We start from the raw sequence: 16204 nt of genomic DNA on the forward strand, positions 1-16204 counted from the left end.
CTTTCAGTTAATTACCTTCATTGAAAGCCAAAAAAAGTGAACAGAAAAGACTGCCATTGAAAATTTAGAATAGCCTCATAGATATGATTCTTAGCATGAAATTTTACCTTCATTACAGGTTGAGGGGTTTAAAATGTACAGAGTAATGTGGTCTCTTTTCTTTGTTTTTTTTCAGTGTGATGATAGACTAACATTTTAGCTCAGTGCTTTGCTTCCCTGAATAATGTACCTTTTGGAAACATTGATATTAACAACCAATTTATAAAACACACATATTATGCAGCTAGAAAAGAAATGTTTCTCTTTCTTGTCCATTTGGTCTTGGCAACCTGTATTTACACAGGAGAATATAAAACGTTTCATGCAAAACACTCGTTGATTCTGGATAATATTTCATTACCTTGCTTGGTTGCTTCTCAAAGCAGACTGCTTATTACTGTTTAGGTTTCTGTTTGCACCTGAAATTCTAGACAGAATTTTCCCTTGCTCCTTGAAGTCAAGTAAACTAATATTTATTTAAATATTTTTTGAAATTTAATGCCAAAGTAGTTTAGTCAAAAAGAAGCATGAAACAAAAAATATATAACTGAGTGCATACAAGCATGACAAAGTTGGAAGGCTAGGTGGATAGTTCATGTGTTTTTCTTCCTTTTTGCATTGTATCTGTGTAGTAATTAAGACACTGATCCAATTAAAAAAAAAATAACATCTCATAACAGTAGTGCATGCACATAAAAGCTGAATTAGAGTTGTACACATTGTCTGGAAAGTATAGAAGAGGATCCAGTAAGGTCTGGAGCACTGATCTTTACAGATTTAAAATCTGATCTTTACAGATTTTGCGGATTTTACATATCTGTTGAAAAAATAAAAAGCATAAATTTCTACATGTAAATATCTCATTCTTTGTGTGTCAGGTAACCAAAATTAAGGAATCGCTTCCATTTTCTCATACAATGAAATTATTTCTTTAGCCTTCATGTATTAAATCATGGATATAATTATTCTATTTCAGAATAATTTTCAGAATAATTTTAGAAGAATTGTGTGACAGCAGGGCCCAGCTGTGTCCAACTTAAAGCTGTAACTGTCCTTAGTAATAATCAGTTTTTCCAGTTCTGTTCTCCACATCTTATCAGCTTGTCTTCTGATGGTTCTTGTTGGTCAAAACGACTGCTTCCAAAAGCTGTCGAGACAAAATGTGGATTTTTTTTAACTTTTTCAGATCTAAGTGACCAGCTTATGGAAGTGGTTGGTCTGGAAGGAGCCATGGAGATGGGACAGATATACACAGGTCTGAAAAGTGCTGGAAGACGCCTTGCCCAGTGCTCATCTGTTGTCATCAGGTATCAGCAGCTTTAATTTACACTGCACTGTTGTTATTGTTTCTTGTGAAAATATCATTTTTTTTATCTGAAATGAAGTTATTCCATCCATATTCTATGCCCATACATCTTCCTTTCTTTGAATGTGTCAAAAACCTAAAAAGAGGGTGTTTACATTCAATCTTCATATGTTGTATTCAAGTGCTGTTTTGTCCTATGAAGAAGGATTGTCAAGCATTTGCAGCAGAAGGAATAAGGCATGAACATCTTGGGGTTTATTGTTGACATACACTCCATGCAATTTCAAGCCAAAAGTAATTTAGCATTACTTTGTCACATTTTAACCCATTTATAATGCATGCCACACCAGGGAATAGTAACGTGTAATTAGTAATTGTAAAGCACTTTTTGATCTGTGGAAGTCAAAGTGCTCTGGTTTTAATTTATTTGTTATTTACTGAATTCTGACAGGCCACTATTATTAAATCTGTTGGTATGTGTGAGCCGATGATGGTGGAGTACTCTAATTTCATTGTGTTCTATCATTTCTAAGATAAGGATGTTCACAACAGCAAACTTGGATTAGAACACAAGGAAAAAGTAATTATTCTATGGATTAAATAAGGACTGAAAAAGAATTGATTCTCTCTCTTTTTCAGTGAGGAATTCCTCAGGAAGAATTTTCCAAAATTTATTAAACCCATAAAACTCTAGAATTATAAGCCTGAAACAGAAGAGCAACAATAAAAAAATAAGTAGGAACCCTTCCCAAACTATAAAGTCAGAGCTCATTAAACATTCTTCCCTTCCTCAATTTATGGCTGTAGGTGACAGTGGATAATTCCATGAAATGTTATTTTCAAAAAGTGTCCAAACCAGAATTTCCATTGACCAGCATCAATCACTGATTTTTTTTCCATTATTATTAGATTTATCCACGTTATTTCTCACGGTCTCATATGCAAACTATTATGATGCAGCAATACAGGGTTGGAAAAGAGCAAAAATGTAGTACATTTTTTTTTTCCTGTTCTCATTTTTCTATGTTTTTCTTAATGTGGCATCCAGAACTAGAGAGGGAATATTGTCTGTATCTTTCTGTTGACATCAGCACCCCTTTGCTAACAATTTAAATATATAACACAGTATGTTAAACATTCTGAATATAGTGCAAACTTCAGTCTCTGTGAGTGTTCTGTCTAACTCAGAGTAATAAACAGTGATTCTAGTAAGTGGTGATGATAGACCTAAAATTTATTTCTTGTTTCCTTTATAGTAGTATGATATATATACTATATGCTAGTACAATCTAAATTATAAAAAAAATGCACGAATTCGTTTGCCTTTTCTGTGAATAAGGTTTGTTCCTGAAGTTATTTTGTCATTCATTTATTATTTCACAAATTACATTCTCTGCTTCCACTGAAAGAGTAGTGTATTACTACTAGCAAGATACATGAATATTTGCCATGTTTTTGCTTTGTGTGTTGAAAATTAGACTAAGCCTTCTAAGTTGACTGTGTTACATTTGTAAGCATTTTGAGTCATACTGGAAATGTCATAGGAGTTTAGGGGTAAATCAGGGTTATGTGTATGCCATCACATCTGTGCCTTTTTAATAAATACGTTTATCAATTTTTCTAGTTTCTTTTTCTTATATTATGAAATTTTTACCTTTAGGACCAGCAAGTCTCTGCCTATGCAGATAGATGGAGAGCCTTGGATGCAAACTCCTTGCACGGTAACAGCAACTGATTATTTTTCATTCTCTTCTTTTTCAATGATAGAAATATTTCTCTTTTGTTTAGAAGACAACCATTTTCATCAGTATTAACTAAATTTACTTCAATAACATCTTCACAAACTGTTTTTATATACTTCAGTACCTCCTGTATTTTTAATTTATCATTCCACATTCAAACACAGGTTAGAATGGAATAAAAAGACATCTATTTCAGAAGTTTGGAAAATACTTGAAGAGTGCAGTCTCAGTATCCCTTTACCCAATATGATTATTTATTTATGATAATGTATCAGATTTAGAGTCTCTATTACTGAGGAAAATATAGTCACTGTTTTGATGCTAAAATGTATAAAGTAGGGCTAATATTAGTTTTAAAAATTTAGGAAGATTTTCTGTTGTGTTTCTGAGAATCTATATCAACAAAGTTTTAATTAGAGCTGTGATCCTAACCATACTGATTGAATTATATAATAGGACTAATATTTTTTTTAAGTCCTTACAGTTTAAGGGGTAAATAAAGGAAATTAATTAGTTTATCGTTTCAGTACCCACACATATGAAGTGAGGGCAGGGAAACATCTATCTGCATAGGTTAGGATAACCTAGAATAGGAGCTTTCTCAGGGAAGGTTCTTTGAGTGACTCTTTAGAGACAATGCAAAGGTGTATCTGTAAGAATTCTCCATTTTCATCTCTCTCTAATAAATTAGAGAGGCTAACCAAGCATTCAGAGAGGAAGCTAAAGAACTCGAAGTTCTTTATTGTCCTGTGCAGCCTTAGTAACATGTTTTTATATACAGTTCTACTAATTTTGGTTCCCTAAAGAAGATGTGTGCTTTTAAGCAGATAAATTGTTGTAGCCTTGCAGCTTGTAAGTATGACAAAATAGTATTGTGACAATGAAGAAATCCCACTACAAATGGGAGTAATTTTAAAAAAAATGTTGCTAGGTTCCTTTCATGAGCTTTGTGTCTCTGGTAGAATTAAAAGTTACACAAAAAATAAACAGGGCAATGTTCAGTGAGGTGCTAATAGGTGTGCAACTGATGATATATGGGTTAGGATGACAGAAGAGGGTTGTGGTAATTCACGTTTACAAGATACACCATAGTGTACAGCAGAAGGGTGTGAAGGGTGCTGCATTCTTGTTCTCCAGGGAAGTGCTCAGATTCTGCAATGTGAGGAGAACCATATGAGCACATACTGTGTGAAAGCAGAACAGTAGGGTTTTTATGAGATTTGTTGCAGAAAACCTTTTGGAGTTAAGAGATATGATTATCTTTACCTCTTCTACAACGATGGCTCAGTGCAGAGCACCAATACTGAACCCAGCAGTCACTTGTTCAGGAAAAAGACATGTAATTTTTCTGTTGCCAGATTACAGAAAAGAACTTAGGGAAGGTTGCTGGCAATAACATGTGCTTTTTTTTTAGTCCTCATGCCTGCTCTGTGCAGAATCCCTGCTATCTGATTGATAATGCTAGCAGAAGCTGCCTGTGCAATTGAGAACAAACCTGGAAAAAGAGACAGTTCTTACATTTCAATTACTGCCCTGAGGAAACAGTAAATTACTCCTGATAATTACTGCTGTCCAGTTTTAAAAGGGAGAGAAATGGCATATACTTTTCTGAGGAACCTATTCTTTTTGCTATACCATTGTTAAGAGAATATATTTGGTGCTGTGTAAGAAAATGTGCTGTTGAATGTACTTGTTTCCCCTGAGGAAAAAATACATGAACTATTTGCTATACTGATGCACTTCTATGAATTTAGATATATATAATTATTCTGTTTGTTTGTTTTATTCATTTTTGAGGATTTTTTTTTTCTGCTGAGGAACTTAAGTATCTATTGCAATGCTCCTTGCCTCACTGTAAATGTACTACATACATGTAGTACAAATGTATGTACAAATATACTCTGTTTTCTATATTTTACAAAATAAAAAACACATATGGTCCAACCTCTTTTCTCCCCACTAATTCTAACTACAGAAGAGTTTTCCTTGAAGTTCTCTGCAAACTAGTAGCTAGGAATTCTTCTAATAACTTCCTTAGATAATGACATAGGTGGATATTAGCTTTCTCTCAACCAAAGACCAAGATTTGATTTCTGATTTTGTGCTTGACAGCAGTCTTCGTTTAGAAGCCAAAGCATACTTGATCACGTAAATACCAGGGTAATATCTGTGATGTGTATCCAAACCAGAGTCTACACAAAACTCCCAGAAAAGCAAAATAATTCTTTAGGCTTAGTCAGCTATGTAATCAGTCATTTGAGCCAGCAAAGGCTCAAATTTCAGCAAACAAATAAAGAGACCAATATAAAAATCATGAGGTTTGTCTTTTTTAGAGAAAAAACTGCCACTTTCTCCCAAAATGCAAGGAAATGAATGACATATTTTTTAATTTTTAAAAAAATAATAAATTATTATGGCCAAATATCATCATGGCCAGTTAAAGAACTCCGTAAGTTTAGTTCCCTAGGCCACATGTGATAATTTGGCTTTCCTTTTATTTTGCCTCCTAGGAGGTTTCTTTCTCTAGTCCTTACAAGAAATTAAGTCCTGTATATAAAGATTGTGCTGTTCCTGCATCGTGCAGAGATATGGGGAGACATCCCCAGGCTACCTCTTTTCTCATTAGGATGCTGAGGCAAGGCACTTATTAGTTTACTAGCTATGTTGTTTGAAGGAAAAAAGCTACAGCTGTGTTTGGATATACCATCTCACTAGTTTTAGGAGAGAGAGGTCTGCACCTTGTTAGGTTGCACACATCAGTGAGATACAGCAGCTGAGCCTCAGGTTTTTGATTCTTTGGTGTTCCAGCCAGAATGCTATTGTTAAAAAAAAAAACCAAAAACCCACAACCATCTTTCCCCCTTCAACTGTCTTTTATGAAGTTGAAATAACACACTTTATTTTTGGTATCTTAGGAACTTCAGTGTCATCTAAGTTCAGTAGTTTTAAGAACTGACCTATAAATACTACAAAGACTAAGTGAGAAAGAAATACATAGAATTGGCAGGTATTGAATCAACTCTTGCCCACGTTGCAAGTACTTCAGCTCAAAAATACTTTCCTGCATTGCTTCAGGTTTTGATACAAATGAGAATATTTTCCAAATGATTTTTCAAGAAATTAAGTTCAGCCTGATGAAAATTCTCCTGCTTTTCTGTTATGCCTATTCAGGAAAACAAGTTCAGCCTCAAATCCCTGTTATATATAGGATGCAGCCTGCACATGCAGGCTTGGAAATTTACTTCCTGTTGAAGGAATCAACATGTTTCTCTTTGTTGCTTCTCCTTCCTGACTGGAAAAAAGTTTCACACAAATAGCATGAGTTGCTGACCCTGTCCTTTCTCATGCATATGGAGGCCGTGCTCCTCCAAAATGATACTGTCAGCTCTGAGAAAGTATTGTGGAATGTGGTAGATAATGCAGAATTCTCCAGAAGCTGTGATCTGTGATTTTTCTTTCCTGTGATCAATTTTAGCAGTAAACAAATAGTTGTGTGTTTCTTTTAAAATCTTTCATGATACGTTGCTTATGCACCTATCACCCCCAGATGAGAGCAGGTATGCACTCCTGTAGGTTCTGTGCATAGTGAAAAATGTGTGTGGCTTGGTCTAAAACTCTGTCATCCAGAATTACACAGTGTGTTGAACACCTGCAGAATGCAGCATCTAACGAAGTCACCCTGCTCTGGTATAATAAGATGAAGCATCTGAGGATCAAATTGTATTGTTTTCACTGTTTTGTTTTTTTTTTTTATAGAAGACTCTTTGGGAGAAGGAAAGATGATAATGTTAATATTATGTTAAACATCTTGTCTGATTAGCTGAAGAGGAAATTCTATCAGAGCTCTCCCAGACAAATATAGCAACATGAAAGATATCTATGGTTTCACCTGATCTCCAAACAGGTCATTAATAGTAATGAAACTTCAAAGACTCTCAAGTTAATTCAATAAACTTCTAGCTTCAGCCATCAGGGTTTTTTTTAAGAAAAGTAATCTTTCAATTTAGCTACATAAATTATTAGCAATGTTTTGAAAAAATCTATAACAATGTTCCATCTTAATTAGAAATAACTGCAATTTCAGTTCTTTCATCTATTCCTGACTTGCTTGGCATGATATCTGAAAGAGTGTCAAGCTTCTAGAAACACTAGATTAAAAGTAGAAGACAGAAATGTCTATAGAAGACACAAGAATATTGCTTAAATAAAGAAACAAAAATAAAAACCCATAGTCAGAGCTCACCTAATGGATTGTCAGAAACATAGTTTCACAGATATGAGACACAGTATTTTTAGAGTTGTTTACTGATTGTTTACTGTTACTTGGAGTAAGTAATGGAATAATGTTACTCAAAATGAGTATTTCAAAATATTATAATTTGAATGCACCTTAAAAATACGTTTTGAATGAGTGGTTTCTCTCTATTTTTTTCTTTAATCCCTAGAGATGTGATGAGCCAGGGCATAAAGATCCTACTGTCTTGTAGTTAAGTCCGGAGAGAAACAAGAACTTAAACCAAACCAAGCTTTCATTAATAATCACAGTGTGCCAGAGCTAGGTGATAAAACTGAGAGTTACAGATTTGCTTTTATACAGATCCACTGTCTTCAATACCTCCCACATCACATGAAGTCATGCAGCTGTATTCTAGACTCTGGAAAGTATCTTCTTGCCATGCCTCTGGCTGTAGGAGTATTTTCTTATCAGTTGTTTATAATGAGAGAATTTGAAAATACTGCATCTACCACTTTAGAGCAAATAGGAACTGGGTCCTAGATATGGTGGCTAATTTCAACAGAATGTTAGCCAATTACTGCATAGTTAACCCAAAACTGAAATCACTCACTGGATAAGATTTTTGATGTTACATGAAAATTCTGCACTTTTTTCCCTTTTGAGCAGCAGTGTGCATGTATTTCTGTTCCAAAGCCAGATTGATTTATTGAATTTTTAACATCTTATTTTGAAGCTGGGCATTATTTTTTGTGGTCACAGGTACACTGCACTTTAATGATTTTTGTTTATGTATGCATATTTTTTTCTTAATTTCATAACAGTAGTTTTTGTAATTGACAAAGCAATTTACTGCATGTGTGCTTTCTGCACCCCAGACAAATACTCTAACATGTGGTGCACTTTTCTTTCCAGTTCAGATTGTTAAGAAAAGAATTAGTTGTGACTAATTGCCAATTAATTTGCAGTGGTTTTAGGGAGGAGGGGGAAAAACAATTGCACCTACTAATTAAAATTTAAAATATTCCAAAGTGTCATCTTTAGGTATCTGTGGAATACATAATTTCCATTTTAGTTCTGCACTGGATCTGTAACAACCCTGAGCTGACAGCTCTATTAATTTAAAACCTCAGTGATACCTATTAGTACAAAACATGAAAAAAATGCCATTAATCATTTATTTTAATTTTGCAGCTCTGTCATTTTCTCAGTATGTTTAAAAATTATGATGACACCGTAACGTTTTCCAATCTACCTGTGTGAAGGGGAAACGGATCACACTACTTAGGAGAGAGACTAGAGTATATTATTAGAGCTTAATTAATGCCAAACTGATTAGATTTGATTGCGCTTTGCACAATAATATTGTTTAGAACTTTATTTAAGATGTATTGCATAATGCTTTTAAAACAACTAGTCTAGATCTAAGAGATTTTGCCCAAAATGCCACATGATGCAAGTCACAGGTTAATTTTGCTCAGCAGTGCCTACATTCTGTCACTCTGATTCATAACATGGTACCCCATACACTCTTGATCACCTAAGGAAGATAGAAGTATTTGGCACTCCTGTGATACAGAGGTGTTGCATCCCTCCATTTCCTGTAAAAGGAACAGCATTTGGGCATCTAGACTGTCAGAAAACCCTCATACCCTCAAAACAGCCAACATCTAAACCCTGCTGAGAACATGTAAAGAAGTGACCACAAACTAAAACGTCCAGCTGGATAAGTCTAACGTTTTTTTCTGGCAGCTTTTTCCCCTCTGTCTTTAAAATACAGTGATATGTTCTTTAACCTTAATTGAAATATAAGCAGAGCTGATTAGCTCTGTTTCCAGTTTTCTATTGTCAGTTAGCACAGTACTTTAGAACCTGTATTTATAGCAGCATGTCTTCTGAAATAGAAAATAGTAAATGTTTAGGCATTCCGTGAAGTCAGGATCAGGAAGGTGACAAGCACATACTGCAGAAAAAGGAACATGAAAGCAAAACTGACTGACCTAAAAGATACTGTTATCATGATAAAATTAATGTTGCTCACTGCATTTCATTTAGTAGATACATTGTATTAATGTGGCTTCCAGGCATTTTGAAACTCTGACCTGCTCCTAAAATGAATACATGCCTGGTTTATGCATTTTTATGTATTTTTAGTATCAAAAATTCAGGGCTCTTCTTTATCAAAAAAATTTTCTGTTGACATACAGTGAGATATAATCATCTCTTCCTTCAAGAATTAGTCTCTTTCAATTTGACCTGGTATTCCTTGCCACAAATACTGGAGTCACTGGAGATGCTTTCTAATACTAGAAAGGTGATTTCAAAATTGCAAATGCAGTGTTTTTCTGCTAGATAAATATTTACTGGATATAAAAACTCCCATGGGATAAAATCTTGGCTTCAGTTAAGTTAGTGAATAAGTGTCATTGGCTTCATCACCTTAAGTTTAGCCTAGAATGTTGGGGATCAGGCTTACAACAAAATCCCTGCTATCTTAGTAGTTCAGGTGGCTATGTACATACCCCCAAAGTGGAATTCTGTTGTTTCCTGATTTTATCTATTTTTAAGTACAAATTTATGCCAAGTAGGTAAAATAATTTATTTTTTGTATTGTTTTTTAGTTGGTTGGGGTTTGGGTTTTTTTGTTTGTTTTGATTTTTTTTGTTTTGGCTTGGGTTTTTTTCTTTATATTGGCTTAGGGGAGGGGGATTGTTTTTTTGGGGATTTTTTATTTTTTTTATTTGGTTGGTTGGGATTTTTTGGGGTGGTTTTTGTTTGATTTTTTGTTTCTTTTGGTTTTTTTTTTCCAGCAGCAATATAGGCACTAAATTTATGTGTAAAATGTTTTCTGTATTACCCTCAAGTTATTACATATTTTCAATAAACTAAGTGATCTCAAAAATTGTTTTCCAGAACTACATAGTAATTTCTGTGAGTGTCTATCATCAATCCCTAAAAATACATTAGGTTAGGATTTTAGCTTTCTGGATTTTTGTCTGTGCAGTCTCTTTTTCTCATGTGCATGTGTGTATGTGATTCACAGATAAATCTAGGAAACATTAAAAATTTAATATAAGGGTCTTATTTAAAACTTTTATAATTGTGTTTCTACTAAAAAAGACATGAAGATGATTGCTGAATGGAAGAGAAACTGAATGGTAAATGTCAGTCTTTAGACACTCCCTGTGCACACACACGAAATCTCTATAGAGCTGTAATAGGAATTTTTAACTTAACAAAGTCCCAGTTGCTCCTCTCATTGTCTCTCTTGCTCTCTCTCTCTTTTTGTCCTCCCATACAGCACTTTCAATGTTCAGCCCTACTCTGACCTACAACACTATTTCTTTGTCTGAGATCCCATCTTATTCCCATCTCAAAGTGTGCACTGTTGCTTGTCACCCAAACTCCCAGCTCCAACTCTGGCAGTGCTGCCAGTAGGAGAGCAGAAGCAGAAGTGAGAGACCAGGGCAGAAATGAGCTGCCTGAGTCTTGAGAAAGATAAAATCAGCAGCCTTCTTCCGCCAAAATACTGCAATGGTTCAGAAACATACTCATCTCTTTTCATCAGCCAAAAATAAGATTTTTCAATTGATTTAATTTTTTTTTTTTTTTAGGTTAAGAAAGTAAGGAATTGATGGGTTATCATTGTTAACCAATGCAATGTTAACAGACACTACCATAACTAAGTAAAAAATATACTTCAAATTTACACTTTCTTGTAGTGTTTTCAGAATGTAAAATATATTTTCCACCATTGAAATTGTGCCTATTTATAACAGTTGAAAATATGTCTTGGAGAAAGGCATATGGGACTCATCCCCATGCGTGGTAGTGGTTAATCATGTTCAGGCATCTTAGCTGATCTCAGCTGATGGGAGGCAACATACTGAAGAGGTCGTGGTCTCTGAAACAGATGGCTCAAGCCAAGAAAGAACATTTTCAAATGATAAACATTTACTCAGAATGTAATTGCATTCATCCTGAGCAGCACTGAACAGCCCCAACCTGACACACAATCTGTACAGGGTCTCAGGATTACCTCACCTCTTCATACTAAAGCCATCTTTTGAGCTTTGCTCTTTTATTCACTTTAAGATAGAATTACTATATTTTACCTCAGAAAGGAAACTTAAAGGCATTCCTACTGCCACATCATGGCCAAATCTTGCAATAATCCAAACCCCTTATGACTTGAAAAATTCACTCACACTAGCTGAAGGTTACTTCATGTCATGGTCCTCCTGATCAGGTTGATATCATCACTGCTCCTGATCCCCAAAATATGTCCTATGAAGCATGTGAAAGTTACAAAAATAGACAATTTTCCAGGACCGGATCATCAGCTGGTACTGACATCAATGGAATAATGCCAGTTTACCCCAACTACAGATTTGGCTTCCAAAGTGATGCCTGAAGCTGAATTTATTGTGAGAAAATATATTGGTGCCAGTCTATGAAAGCCAGTTATTATCCATGTGAAAGTAATCTTCCTTGCCAAGAGCCCCCCCATATGCTATATTCGATAGTAACGAAGAGTGTTGGCAAAAAGAGGTCCCACATGAAATTTGAAGTTAATGAACTGAGGTGGCATGAAAATGAGCATTTAAAGAATAAAGCAAAGGCTCTAATAGAGTTAAACCAAGACACACACTCTGTGGAGATTTTATGTTTCTGTCTTCTTATATTGTAAAGTAAATTTTCACCCCAAGAAATGTCCTGATCTATATTTTAATGAGCCTCTCCACGTGACATACATTTTTTGTTTCATTTACTATTAGTGAATGACAAGTGAAGGATATTCATTTTAACTTGAAAATGTCAGGTATGCACTTTAAGAGATATATTTTTCCCGTTTTAATGAGGTGGTGTTTCTTTTTGAAAGAAATACCCATCTCTGATGTGGGTACTATGCAGGTGACAACTGATATTTAATAAGTGATGGTTCTTGTATTAGTCGTAGTTCACTAAAGAAAATGTCTCGGATTGCTTTTGAAAAACTCCTAACGTCACTAGCCCAAAGGCAAGATGTGACCTTTTTATTACATAATGAGAATCATTTATTATCTTACAATGTATCTTAAAGTCACAGACAAAATGCCACTTTGATAATTGCTTTCAATTAGCTTTGAGCATAGCATACATTCATAAAATGTCTTCTCTAATTTAGACTTGAATTAGAGAAAATTGCAGACATAATCTACTTTAAGGTTGTCTCATTTAAGGTGATTCGTAGTTCTATATCAAAGAAATCAAAACGGGTGGCTTTAGAGCAGTATTACAAAGTGTTTTAAATAGTCTTTTCAATATTTGAGTCTATTCTATTAACAATTAATTAACAAATTAGAATGCTAGTTCATCTTTTTGGACCTTTTCTTGTGTATTAACTTTACACTTTTGTTCAACATGGCTGTTTTGAAATTAAGTGCTGTCCTATGGTAAAAGAGTACAGCTTGATTAGATGTATAAATAAAGCATGTAAAGACATAGCTTATATCTTAATAATAGGCAACAGCTTGGTCTGTCAGCATGTATGTTCTTTCCAACTTTTAAATTCTTCCTCAACAGCAAGCAATAAATCCCACACTCAAAAATGAAGATTGAATATTGGCATGTGTTTTATTATATGTTATTTTTCTACTTTTTTTGTGTTTAATTTATATTATTTGTGGAAAAACAATTACACATAGATTGGTCTACTGCATATGGAACATCATTTGTAAAAAAACACAGGTATTTTCCTTTCATCTTAGATTAAATGATGCAGGTCTGGAAGTCATATATAAAGATAAATCAGGCATCTCAGATAGTTGGAACTGAACTAGCTCAAGGGATAACTCTGTTTTTCTTCTTTCTTCCCCAGATAAAAATTACTCACAAGAACCAAGCCCCCATGCTGATGGGACCACCTCCAAAAACTGGTCTTTTCTCTTCTATCATCAAAAGAACAAGGAACCACAGCAAGGAATAAGCCTATGTAGTTTAGTTAAAAAAAAAAACAACAAAAAAACAAAAAAAAAGAAACCACAATTAGCTTTGTTGGGCTTTGGAATATTTATGCTGGAAATCTTTCAAGAATTTTAGAATATCTTCTATTTGCAAAATCTTGGATTTTGGTTTAACCGTTCTGTAGCTGAGCTGATGTAAAACTATGCTACTAGAAAAAAATGTTGTCACAGTTTTGTAGGCATTTTGCATGGTGAAAGCAGATGTTTACATACAGTGAAACAGCATATTTTTTGTTGCATGCGTTACCATGTACTAATCTATGGTCTAATTCTGCCATGGAGTATGGGAAAAGAATGTCATGGGTAATTTGATTTTCTCTCTTTTCCTCTTCAGCTTTTTTTACTACAATTAACATATGCCAAAAGTTCAATACTATCTCCTCAATCAAATATCTTTGACTGAATAGTCAATCTGACCTGTTTCAGAGTAAAATCATTGCAGGTCTCATTCACCTGTATTTTTAGTTTATCATTTCTTTCTACCCTGAGAATATTTTTATTCAACTAAGTATTAAAACCTAGTAACTTATTCTGATAACTCCTATGTACATGAGTAACTGTACCTGCTGAAAACATCTAACAATATGCACAGTATTCAAATGATCATGGTTGTTCTTGTGTAGGTTTTTGTTCAGATTACAAGTTGATGAAAGTTGGAGCAAAAATGGAGACTAAGAAGATCATGCTGAGTGAAGATAATAATACTTGCAAACTAGCCATCATTGTTTGTTGAAACCCTAGAATTATTTTCATGAGCAATACATTTCTGTAACATGGTAAACTTTAAATCATTCTGCACATTGACCAATAGCTTAGTGCATATGCACACAAATAACCAAAGCTCATGCCTAATTAAAGTGCATTTCCCACCAAAGATTTAGTGAAGGATGCTTCAGAGAAATGGGTTAATGCATAATTAATCAAACTCGCTGGAGTAGACTCACTTCTGAAAATTTACAGTTCTTTTGATTGCATTGTCAATGTCCAGACAAATGGGGTTAGGGAAAAACATTAAATTAATTTCAAGTAAATACTCACTTTTCATTTGTTCCATGAGTTGATTGGCATAGTAACATATGCTAAATATTGAAACATAGGGATGAACTCTAAATATTGGAAACTTAAACTTATATTTTTTGTCATAATAATTTATAAATTTGTGCCATCCATAATTACTCATCCCCTAAGTTAATCTCTGAAGGAAATGATGAACTGTTGTCTATTACCCTTTTGTAGTCTGCTATCTGGAATCCAAAATTTCTTGTCATAAATTTTGGTGAGGCAGTTGCTCAGGTTTTAACTTTCTTAGCTCTCTGAGAGACTTCCTAAGAGCTTGGAAAACAATACGGGGGTTTGTCTGAGGTTTGCACGGCACTGTCTAATGTTGAAGGGAAGTCCAAGAATGGCAAATTTTTTAGTCTTGCATATTAACAATCTCAAGACTTTTTGTGCAGTCTTAACATTGTTCTTTGTTCAGAGTGAGCTGCTTCTCAGCTCTGCATGTCTTAAGTTCTCAGAGATTTCATAAAAAAACAAGGAAAAAGTAAAACTTTGCTTGAAATGCATGATTTCCCATTTTTATCCAGACTTCAAAATGTTAATTATTTATTAAATCTATTTTTATATTGATTCATTCATCCATTTTAAAAATAATACTTCATCATGCTGTAGTGCACGGTACTGTGCATGTATTTAAATAAAGTTAATATCATTTATTTGTTCCTCAGTATAAGAATTCAACAGAGTCCTAATTTATATAATAGACACTAAAATAAAAGTCAGTATATAGTTGGTAAGGATTATGTCTTTGAAATATACAGTCTATGTTCTGTAAACATTAGGAGGTAAATGCCAATTAATGTTTTGTTCAGCATTAGGTAGAAAAATATGAAGGTGATTATTCGCTAAAATTAAGATCTTGTAATTCACCATTCTTGGGTCCAGTGGTGTTGACATTTACAGTTACCATAGGAGTAAACTAGTATTTTTCCTGTGCATTGCAAACACACACACACACAGAAGCATTTGATGCACTGAACTACAAACATGTAAGTACAGAGCAAAGGTTATTTGCAAAAGGAAGGAATTTGCTGATATAATATTACGTAAAGTGTATATTGGTTTTATGAAATTATGGTTACAGGTGATAAATATTTTCACATAACTTGACATAGGATTTTCTACCAATGCTATCAACTTTTTGTGGCGAAAATGTGTTTAAGAACAATATATAATGTGTTCTCTATGATTATATCATGAACATTGTAACTCTGAAAACAAATAAAATTATACATAAACTATTACTTAATAATGTATGCAATTTTAAATGTGTCAGTCTGTGATAGCAAGTTGGTCACAACACACCTTTTTATGTAAAGAGGGATAGCTGAGTCCATGCCTTTAGAATTACATACAGTTCTGAATAGACATAAAAAGTAGATCAGTTGGTTGGCATATATAAATTCTCACTGTAACAAAATACAGCAGAGCAGCCATTATACTGAGTTAACAGTTCTCATAGCAGAGATTGCCTTTCTATTAATCTTGGTTTGGGTTTTTTTAGCATGGCCTCTAATAATTTAAAACTATTCTCAGGTTGAAAGTATTGATGGTGAAGGGAAAATCTTAGAGTACATAGAACATAGTATGAAAAGAAAATGGTTGAGTTAATGAGAGAGAATTTAAAAAGGGAAGATTCTTCAGTATGCACAGGACTAATATGAAATGATTCATTGGTGTAAGAAGTGAAACAAAGAATATATGCATATATCTACATGCAGCTGAAATAGATGCACTGTTCTTAGGTTCACTGAAGAGGGTATCTAAACCTTCTACTCTTCACACTGAAGCATTCCTAAAGGCTTCATTAGTGACATTT

At 34.0% G+C, this 16204-nt stretch overlaps 1 protein-coding gene across 21 annotated transcripts in view; it reads left to right on the forward strand.

The window, feature by feature from the left end:
- DGKB (diacylglycerol kinase beta) overlaps window positions 1-15634 on the forward strand; it is a 384986-nt gene extending 369352 nt beyond the window's left edge. For all 21 annotated transcript variants that reach the window (XM_086855550.1, XM_086855613.1, XM_086855560.1 and 18 more), the window contains 3 exons: window positions 1226-1346; window positions 3006-3066; window positions 13182-15634. In XM_086855550.1, coding sequence (XP_086711676.1) covers window positions 1226-1346; window positions 3006-3066; window positions 13182-13289 — 290 coding nt within the window. In that variant the 3' untranslated portion in view covers window positions 13290-15634. The remainder of the gene's footprint in view (window positions 1-1225; window positions 1347-3005; window positions 3067-13181) is intronic.
- Window positions 15635-16204: the final 570 nt, after the last annotated feature.

This window comes from Cyanistes caeruleus, chromosome 1, assembly GCF_971803275.1.
Source record: "Cyanistes caeruleus chromosome 1, bCyaCae1.hap1.1, whole genome shotgun sequence".
NCBI lineage: Eukaryota > Metazoa > Chordata > Aves > Passeriformes > Paridae > Cyanistes > Cyanistes caeruleus.